The 10659-nt window shown below is 33.0% G+C and overlaps 1 protein-coding gene across 2 annotated transcripts; it reads right to left on the bottom strand.

Annotated features, from left to right (window-relative positions):
* Positions 1-1057: 1057 nt before the first annotated feature.
* Positions 1058-10152, bottom strand: LOC128177366 (uncharacterized). Of its 2 annotated transcripts, XM_052844058.1 has the most exons (5): positions 9939-10152; positions 7740-9205; positions 5353-5539; positions 5089-5237; positions 1058-4820 (listed from the first exon to the last, which is right to left on the bottom strand). In XM_052844058.1, the coding sequence occupies exons 1-5, from the start codon at positions 10105-10107 to the stop codon at positions 1437-1439; spliced, it is 5355 nt and encodes a 1784-aa protein (XP_052700018.1). In that variant the 5' UTR covers positions 10108-10152; the 3' UTR covers positions 1058-1436. The 2 variants fall into 2 exon arrangements, with proteins under 2 accessions (XP_052700018.1, XP_052700019.1); XM_052844059.1 differs by lacking the exons at positions 1058-4820; positions 5089-5237; positions 5353-5539 and having other exon boundaries at positions 7616-9205.
* Positions 10153-10659: the final 507 nt, after the last annotated feature.

Below are 10659 nucleotides of genomic sequence, written 5' to 3'. Positions count from 1 at the left end.
CAAACCACAAATTAATTTCGGATGAATGACATTTTAGGGTTAAAAACAAAATTAAGACGCTTTTCAACTTGCAACTTTTAAGATTTGAATAGAAATTCTGCATGATTAAAAGTCTGATATACGAAAAACTGAAATACATTGTACTTTTCAATATGTTCTTGATTCTTTTATTATATCTGGACTTTGAATTGATTATGCAATTAATACATACAAAAATATTGCGGAAAAATATCTTCACAAAAATTATTACAAAATGTTTACTACGAAAAGAAGAAATAAAGCAAGATACATAATGAATGAATAATTACAAAGCAGCAATATACATGTAGCATCAAAAACAAAATTTTTGCTATCAGGAAAACCTTTTATTATAAAAATATCCAAAAAACGGAAACCCAAAAAATACTTCGTAACAAAGATGACAAATAAATAGTCAAAACAGACTTTCACTTTGCCTGATAAAAGCTTCGTAAAAGAAAAAATACAGGCAGATGATTATGTTATTCAAGTGAGGATATCAACTGCTTCATGTGCTTGGGATTTATGCGGTGAACAACCATTGGTTCAATTAAAAGTGGTAATATCTACAATTTTCTTTTAAAGCATTAAAATCTTCTATAATTAACAGCATTAGAAATACAGTAATGCAGGATGTATACACAGTGATTAATTATATATTTGATTTATAATATCTGAGTAATAAACATTCATTTCCCGTATTAAAACGTGACTGTCACATTTTTTTTTAAACTAGTCTTTTATTTATACCGTGAACTTGAATACATTCACTGTTAACGAGGCCGGGTCTAATTTGTTCTGCCCTAGATTTTTGAATGAAAATTTTTACATGAATTTCTGCTTATATATTTATTATTTTAAGATAAAAAAAATAAGACATTTACCACACCGTTTATTTAAGGGGTCATCTAAAAGTTTGTTAATTTTTAATATAGGACCCTGTGGGATTTTGCTTGAAATGTATCAATTTTGCACATTTTTTACATTTTTTTTAAACTTTTTTTAAACCCTAGGGATTTCTTTTTCTCTTCTACTTCGAGACATTTATGTTTATTCCACAATCTAATATCAATTTTACGCATCAAACGAGCTATTTTCAACAAATTTCGCTGAATATCTGCAGTTGAAACTATCACACCATGGCGTCAACAAAGCAAAAAGATGACGTCACAATACAAATGAAACGCTGCGCGAAAGCGTGCGTACTCGTTCTGTACTCGGCCTCGTTAAAAGGTTAACACGTTTTGCAATAAACAGAACTGAAAATTTTAGAACTAAAAACGATGCATATTGTTTTTACAAATACTTAAGAACTCGCTCAAATTCTTTTAAATACGTTTATGCAAAAATACAGCCTAGTCCTATGGGCTACAATTTACCTTCTTTTTTTGGCCACCAATTAAAAATAAAACAGTTCACTAAGATTCAGCAGAACTGATGGACTTTTCAAGCTCGGTCGCTAACTTCAAACCTGTTTCCAAGATATCTCTTGCATACGCTTTTAATTCGTCTTCTGATGCTTTTAAACTCGGTATTCTCGGGAAAATTGTCACCTCTGTTCTGGGATCAGTCTTTGGTACCAGCTCCATTGTTTGAGGGATTAGTTCTAACTCTCTTACTGTTGCGACCTCTACTTTACACGTATTGTTATCACAAGAGCAATATGTCTCTATTTCTTTATCTTTCGCGAAAGAAACTATTTTAGACTTCATCAATGATTCGTCAAAGAGATATCCATCTTCAGTAATCGTTAAGAATTTTCTTTTTTTTCCGAGTATTTTGTAGCCTTCTAGTCTGCTGGCAAAGTCTCTGTCGATTTTTCGCAAAGTCTGCAATTTGTATCTTATGTGTGTAAACTGAGTTAAACCGCGAGGAGCTGTAGGGATAACGTTTGCCATTAACCATTTGATATCTGGTAATTCCATGCAAATAAAATCGCCATTTTCCAGGAATTTACACACGACTGGATTTGTTTCTTTAAATTTTACCGTAACTGTCTTTCTCCTCTCATCATTAGAGCTAAATCCAAGTCTTTCAAGAATACTCCGAATGTTTTTGTTGGCATAAGAAACTGGCTGAAATGAAAATATATAAGGTATATGGACGTTGGATCGTTTAGTGTTGTTTGGTTGTGGCTTTCTTTCTTCAACTGTTGTAAGTAGCTTATTGAACTCCGTAACATCCAACGATTTTCTTCCTTGAATATTCATAACATAAAATGTTCCAAGCGAAATGCTCATACAAATATCCCCATGGAAAATATTATTGTATTCATTATTTAAAACCTTCCATTGTTGAATGAATTTTTCAGTAAAAGCATCATTGAAATTTCCATCTATACATGTACCAGTTCGCTTCAATTTCGGTATATATCTATGACGTTTTTTATGTCTTTCCTGATAAATTCCATTATATATTTCAAAGGATATCCGGCTATCACCGTAACCTCCCTGAAAAAAAGCAGAATAAGCATTTTCTACAATTATATGTCCCCTTTCTGCTCCCGACAACACTGCACTAGACGTCTTTGAAAATTGTTCAACAATATTCTCAACTCTACAAAGCTGCGTGTCAGTTCCAAATGCCTCAAGTTGGATTGGATTTAATTGCGTGAATGCAACGTCAGCGCCGGTTCTTTTTTTAAACTGATGTTTAATATATGTTTCAGCAAACTTTATAAATCCAAACATGCTTGGAGCCATGTTGAAAACTTCATGACAATAAAAAACATCTTTATCCCCATCTCCAACACGTTGTACAGCTTGGGAAAAGAAAACTATTCCTTCACATTGTTCAACTGCAATCTTCTGATATATTAACATCATTTTTTCTGAGATTTTAGACAAAGTATTAGAAGCAATACATAGTGCATCCCATCCCTCTCTCAGAGTTGAAAAATGACTCAAGTTCCAAGATCTAAAGCAGTTTATGAAATGTCTCAAAACTCCGAGAAGGATACTTTTTGAGTTTTGGCAAAATGATTGTCCGTGATAAACAATAACGGCTATAATAAGATCGGAAAAAATATAGCTACACGTGTCCTTTGGAAACGTGTCTTGCAATATATCCAGCAAAAATTGAACAATTGGTTTTAATTCGAACCTTTTAGACAGATATTGTTCCATAGTTTTGCTAAGATTGATGATTCTGCTGTCAGTGACAAAGCCCACCGACCCGTTTTCGTCGCTCATCACACGATAACACAGAATTTGACTTTGAAATTTATTTTCGATTCTCACTATGCCATGTTCTGTCATTGCTTTGGTAATGATCTCAAGTTGAATTTCTGATGTACTTAAGAGAAGACTTGCATGGTTTTTCAATATCCCACAAAACCCTAGACCTATTGGCTTTAAATCAGCATTATTATACAAAACATTTCCCAGCAAAGTTTTAACATTCACTTGCAACAGTTGTAGGAAGTAGACTTTATCTTCGTTTTCCGCTTTTGAAGTATCATACAACCTATTCAGAGAATCTGTAATCCTGCTTGAATAAGATTCATGAGTAGATTTTTTCTTTATTAGCGCTAAAACATCGACAACAACCCATGGAAAACTCAAAATCTGACGAATGGCCTTATTTTCATTCTCATAAGTAACTTTGTACCATGCAGATGCTTTATGTATAACCCGCTGATCGTCTTTGACTACATTCGTCTCTCCCCCAAATTCTTCGAAAAAAATTTCACGTGTACTGTTTTGTATCATGCACATCTTTTCTTTAACGATTTGTCCAACCTGAAATTTTTCGTCTTTCAAACGCCCTGTAACTGACTTGACGCTCATAATAAGACCTGTGATGGCTTCGTTTTCGCTTTCGATACCATACAAATCCAACAATGTGTCAACCTTTTTAACATATTGTTCCCTTTCACGCTTGGCATCTTCGATCATTCTGTTTTCAATGGATGGTAAAATAAAGTCATAATTTACAAATGTTTTCCGTCTAGATTGATTTTGCAGTCGAATAAATGATTTACATTGTCTAAACAATTTACCGATAATTTTGGTAGAAGAATACATTTGTTTATCGTTTTTCATCATAAAGTCTGGATATGATTTGGGACGTAGATCACCGTCGATTTCAGGATTTTTTCCAGTTTTAGGAAAATCAACAGCATCGGAATGCATTTTGGCAAGCCTGTGACATTCTTCTGAAAAAATACCATTCTCGTTGCTATCTGCATGGACAAGATGTGCATTTGCGATCAAACCAAGTTTATCATACCGGATATAATCTGCCAAGAAATCGATAATATCATGAGAACTCACTTCTCTTGGGAGCTGTTTTTTCTCTGCTTTTGGAAAATCCATTGGTCTCTGGTTTTGAAATTTACAAAGATCTTGATCCCAACATACAAAGTACATATCCCCATCAAGATCTGATCCCGACATTTCATCAGGATGTGGACGGAGACCCTTTTGAGGAAAAACAATGGAGTCTACCATGTGCCGAAGTCTTGGTTCATTTATAGCATGAAAAACTCGGATATCACCCTCGTGAAAACAAGGATTTTTTGTCACAACCACAGGTCCTTCGTGTATAATAGTATATTTACCAGGTTTTTGTGTTTGTTTCGAGTATTGGATAAAAACTTGACCCGGATTAAGTGTTTTTGTCTCATCAGTTGTACCCATCATTATACGCCCTTTGTCTACAGGAATTTGTATCCTAGTACGTTTCATGAGATTTGTCAATTTGTAACGATAAATCAGGTGCAGAAGTGATCGAAAGAATGGTTCCTGAATAAACGAAATTTGCTCGCCCAGAATGGTTTTAAAATCCGTAATACCTGTAGACTAAATGAAGAAAGCATCATTTAATAATCAAAAGCAGAGGTATACAAATACAATGTACTTCTCACATATAAAAATTTGTTAAGTGCCTAAAAATTAAATATCATTTGAACAGTGATTTTGGTATCAAGAATATAAAAAGTACCCAAAGGCGTGTTTATGTAACTATCCTTTTTTTTTTTTTGATTATTTTTTTTATGTCAACTAATATTTAGTAAGCTGTTATCCAAAATTGTTAGTGATTGGTGATTTAATAAATAAAAAAACTTACTTCTGATAGGGCTAATAGTGCTACTTTGTCATACAAAAGCATATCTGCTATATCAAGAAGCATTTTCTCTTGAAGACCCAGAAACACTTCGTCTGGAATTCCCAATCCGGAGAGCAGAGTTATTACTTGTCTGTTAAGGTGCAGCCTTCCTGTTCAGTACACATTATCATCTTTACTTAGAATTTAACGTATGTAGTTCTGCACACTAAAGTACGGTGAGATTATATTTTAAATTATATACTTTCCAATGATTAGCAAGTTTACCTGGTCTTGTTTCACCCAATATTTCCAAATTGTTAGACTTCGATTCAAATTTTATCATGCTTTTTCTAATAACAAGAACATCAGCGTCATCCCCGAGGGTTGGATCCTGTGCTACCACCCCCTTACAGCCACCAAACCTTATTTGAAACGCAGAGGGTATAGGGCTTATATGCAGCTCAGCTGCAACCTGTGAAAATAATAAACTAATTAATTAATATTTATTTACAAGTCAACCATGATATTTATGAGAATAATTAAAAATATCATTGATAATAAATAAATCTTAATATATAATTTGAAATATATATTCTCATCGTACAGGCAAATTTTTAAAATAAAAATACTAAACAACTATCATTAAACCAATGAACAGTACATGTTACTTAAATAAATTTCATCAAAGTAAGAAAATTTTGTTTAACGGTGAAAGGAGCGTCTTTTTGTTATACCAAGAACTATAGAAAGATTAGAGAAAAGTCTATATTTTTATCTCAAGCAATTTTCAAAGACAACTAATTCAGTGGACAGAGCAGCAGTTAATTTTAAAATCTTAAAGTTTTACGAATCGCAAATTTAATTATTGTTGTTTTGAATGCCACTTTACATGTTATTTATGCATGATAATCACACCAATAAGGTTTCAAAATAAATAGATATTTAAACTAAATGGCAGTGTTTTTGTTCATTAAATCAAGATGAAAGGAAATTAAAATAATATATTTTTCTTTTTTACTATCACTTAACTTGGCATAGAAAAAGTATTCAATGTTTAGAATCTAACAAGGACTATATTTTTGGCGAAATATTGGCGTAGGAAAATATCACATGTTTCGCAATTCAGAATTGCTGCAGATTAATAAGTCTGTTTTAACATTTAAAAAGCAATAATATTAAAATTTGGATGTTTTTACTAATCTGAACTAATGAAATGATACTTGGGTTTCAGAATATGTTTTTAAAATATGATTTGCCTATCAAATTACATTTATATAAGCTTTTTAAAGCACCCATTCTATACATTGATTTTTGTGAAAAAATCACCAAAATCAGTTTTTCTCTCTTATTAAATGGTCAATATATAAGCTTTTCTGTCAATTTATATCTTTACATAAAGTCTTCATTATACTAAAAAATCAGAAATATTTTATTATTGGAAGCATAAAAAAATATAATCAAAATTTAAGACAATTAGAGGAAATGTGGGCTAAACAATATCAATTTTTACTATAAATATTTATTCCAATTTAGTAGTATAAGCTGATAGACATTCTGATATTCTATCGTTTCATTAAAGAATAGAATATTCAAATCTTAAACAAATGTGACTTAATTATGTCTACAGAACTACAAAGAGCTACACTTATTTTTATCACCCTTTACGTTGAAGAAACGGGTATTGACCTTGACCTGACCTTTATGCGAAAAAAGGTCAATTTTGATTAAACCGATAGAATCATTTGGTAATATGATCCGTTTGACTGTATCAAAATTTCATGAATTTCTTATTATAGAAGTATGTTTGATAACGAGAAGACCCCTTCCTTAGGTGGCACGGGACAGTTTTTTTTATACAATTCATCGTAGCCAAGGGATGCATGTCTTCGGAACTCTGTAACTAGAATTTCCTCAGTTTCCATTCAGCACAAATACCTTTAATTCACTCTTTATAAGGCCAATCGCCAATTTCTGAAGACAATTACTAGTCAAAGCCTTCAAAATTCTCTACATAATGGTTTTATGAGATTTTTACCCTTTCATACTAGTATTTTGCTAATTTTTCATGATTTTTCAGCTTTTAAGACCTCCCCCAGCTAATTCCCTGCAGAGGGTTGACCTTCCGTACCGCGTGCATATTGCACTATCACATGTCAGAAGCTTACCGGTGTATAGTTTTCAATGTCCCATCCACCCACTTTTCGCGTTATTTTACCTCCCGTCTGTAACTTGCAATTTTACTGTGTAAAGTCAACACAACAGTCATAGCCGCAGGTTTCGCTTTTTACTTCTGATTCTCATGTACCTAACATATGGGGCCTACATATTGCATATCAATTTCAACAAGAGACATCCCTCTAACTAATGATAATCATTAAAAATCATTTCATGAATTTTAGCAACACTCATAAGCCTTCAAGTACAGCAACTCTCAATTTTACAAAAGTATTGACCGGGTACTTTATCCGAAACTGTCCCTTGCTACCTTAAATGCAATACTTGTAATCAAAATATGAATGAATAGGAGCTTCAAAATCAAAAAAAAAGTTCAACAAGTTTACACACATGCGGTGTCAAAAATATATATTGATATTAACAATCTTTTGTTAACTCTAGCAGTATGCTGTAACCGCCATTATTTACGTACAGTAATGAAGAGAAAAATTCGTCACCTTTTTAGCAAGTTTTGTTGATATGCGTCCAATACCATCGGTAAAGCAATATTCATCTTTTTTCACATCGTCATCGTATATCAAACAATTCTCATCTACGTCCACTGTTCTTCGCGTTGATGAAAAGCAAAGACCAAACCGAGATACGTAAGATGCTACACATCTATCCTTTGAAAATTCTCCTGAATTATTACGGATGCTCTCTGATGTAATGTCATCATGGGGATGAAAAAACCAAAAACTGTGCTCCCTAAGTTGACTATTTGAACACCCAAGGAATTCATAATGACGATTTCCAATTCTAAAACCGTCTTTAAGGAATTGCTTCATTATTTTCAATACATCATCCAGCAAACAGGACTGTACGGTATTCATTTTGTCAAAGTCTTCGTCCCGGTACACAACTCTTATGAAAAAATCTGGGCCATATTCACGTAGTATTCTGTTCTGAAACACTGGTTCTTTCGGTAGGAACACTGTCTTGGTGGGAGTTAGAATCATTCGACCTACCATATAAAAGTGAGAAGGTACCTCATTCTCAACAGTAATTGGAGATTTTGCCATTAACAAATCGAGCTCATCTTTGAAATTGAAAAATGGTTTCTCGATTACCTTTACTGCCAAGTTATGAAGTAACTGCGTCAACAATTCGGTTTTCTGCGACAAGCATTCAATTTGATTCTTCACTTCATATGTGAGGTGATCAACTACTTTAGACCCTAATGAATGAACACATTTCCAAGCATATTCTAAGTCGAATTTATTTGGGAGCGATATGTCGAAATAAGGTTCAGGAAGTTTTGTCTGCAATTCTGCATAAGTAATATGAAATCCACAGCAGATCAAACGCGTTAAGAACAATTCTATTTCAGAATGCAGTTCCTCGTTGTCTACATCAAATTGAAGACAGTATGTACTTAAACACCCGACATTGTCAAATCCGGTGTCTTGTGCAGTTCCGCGGTCCAATTTCTTAGTTTTGCCATTGTTTTTGTAAATTTTTGGATTCCATTTCATATTCAATAAGATAACAAGAGTTCTATCTGTTTTATGAACAATGATATTTTCGTGAAGTGAATCGAATGATGATTCAAGAGTAAAACCGGTACCGTTTCCCGTTTCCAATTTACATTCTTTGGCAATTATCATTCTCTTCGTTTCAAATTGAAATGAAACTTTCAACTCATCAATTAATTTAGCTAGTTCCCAATGACAAACAAATGTAACAGGTGACGTCATGCTTCCACCAATCACCTTCACCCCAGAAAAGGAGATCTCTTGAGCAGACTTCGAAAAATCAGGATAAGATCGTTTCTTTCTGGATATTACCATCCACGCCATCTGTTCTGTTAATGGTTTGTTTGAAAACCACGTTTTACGGACGTCCTCTTCAATACATTCAGGCCTTTTTGTCTCAAAGGCTTGTTTGCTTGTCAAATTGTATTCTCCGTAGGCGTTTTCAGAATCTAATTTTGAAAAAAAAATTAGCAAGGAATCATGATTTTTCGATGATGTGTTCCATGTTATAATGATGCAAGAGGAATCCAACATTAAATTGGAGGAAATCCAGACGTTGTTATTTTCAAAGAACAATGAATATTGTCAAAAACTAATTAAACTTAATTTTTGTATTTCATAATGTGCTGTATTTGTGTTTTAATCCCATAGCTGTTATTCATAAAAATAATACCTGAATAAGGCTATATACTCTGATGGAAACTGGCATACTGCCGAGAAGCAGAATAAATATTTTCAAGAGTATCTATTTATAGGTAACAGTTGGCAACGGTTGACGCAAATATGGTTAAAACATTCTTTGGAGAGTTCGAGTACACGTACATATATACATAAACACACGTACATATATACGTAAACGAAATCTTTAAATCAAAATACAAATATTGTTCTTTAAAAACCATGCCATTTGTGTGTGTGTGTGTATATATATATATATATATATATATATATATATATATATATATATATATATATATATATATATATATATATATATATATATATATATACACACTCGTAAAGCCCATTGAATGATTTTATGTAAAGAATGTCTGATATAGTTTAAAAAGTGAATTTCTTTACAAACTATGTACATGTATAATAATAACCAAAAGCTTATTTTTCACCAGAAAGGCAAACAGAGGGACGGACGAGAAAAACACAGAAATTCGTACAACATACCTTTTGACAATTGTATGTTGCATACACTTATGATGTGTTCTGGTAATTGATCCACAACATAAGCATTCACTGAATCTTCTGATTTGATGTAATAAAAACGAATGTGAAAGATTTCCTTTTCCTCCTGTTGTTTTGTTACAGAAACCCGACTAATCTCCACAGAGGCCATTTTAAGACTCCGGGAGATTTATTATTCTTGTTCCTTAGCTATGATGATGATATATATACAAGTAGGTTTTTAACAATGAAACCGTTTGCAAGAAATTAAAATGAAATCGAAAGAATATTTTTTAAATGCCACGTTGCTTGCATTGACCTCTTAAATCAATAAAAGAAGCTGTGAAAACCTGTATTGATCAATGCATGTATGGCATTTGTAGATATAACGTCATTTAATAAAGAAACACAAACGAAATCAGTCTTCTGTGACTTATCGATTTCTTTTCATTTTTTGAAAACCTTACATTTAGATGGGTGGCTCACAGAAACGAAGTCGGGGAACTTATGCATACCCCGGCGTTGGCGTCCGGATCAGGTCCTGTATCTAAGTTTTACTGGTCCCATCTTCACTAAACTTGCCTGTATTGTGGTGTTTTTATATACCTATGTACTCGACAGACTTGGATGCTGAATCTGAGCCATAGGTTTTGGATGCTAGAAGAGGTAAATGTTTTTGGAGCAGGTACTATTGATAACCTTATCTAAGTTACTACTGGTCCTA

This window comes from Crassostrea angulata, chromosome 3 (assembly GCF_025612915.1).
Source record: "Crassostrea angulata isolate pt1a10 chromosome 3, ASM2561291v2, whole genome shotgun sequence".
NCBI classification, from domain to species: domain Eukaryota; kingdom Metazoa; phylum Mollusca; class Bivalvia; order Ostreida; family Ostreidae; genus Magallana; species Magallana angulata.
Note: the sequence above shows the minus strand (reverse complement) of the source record. Positions and strands in the feature narration are given on the sequence as shown.

Coding starts and splice junctions, on each gene's coding strand:
- LOC128177366 (XM_052844058.1), bottom strand. CDS start 10,107: ATGGCCTCTGTGGAGATTAGTCGGGTTTCTGTAACAAAACAACAGGAG. Junction 9,206..9,938: donor CAACATACAATTGTCAAAAG/GTATGTTGTACG, acceptor TTTCAAAATTAG/ATTCTGAAAACGCCTACGGA. Junction 4,821..5,088: donor CACTATTAGCCCTATCAGAA/GTAAGTTTTTTT, acceptor TTCTTCATTTAG/TCTACAGGTATTACGGATTT.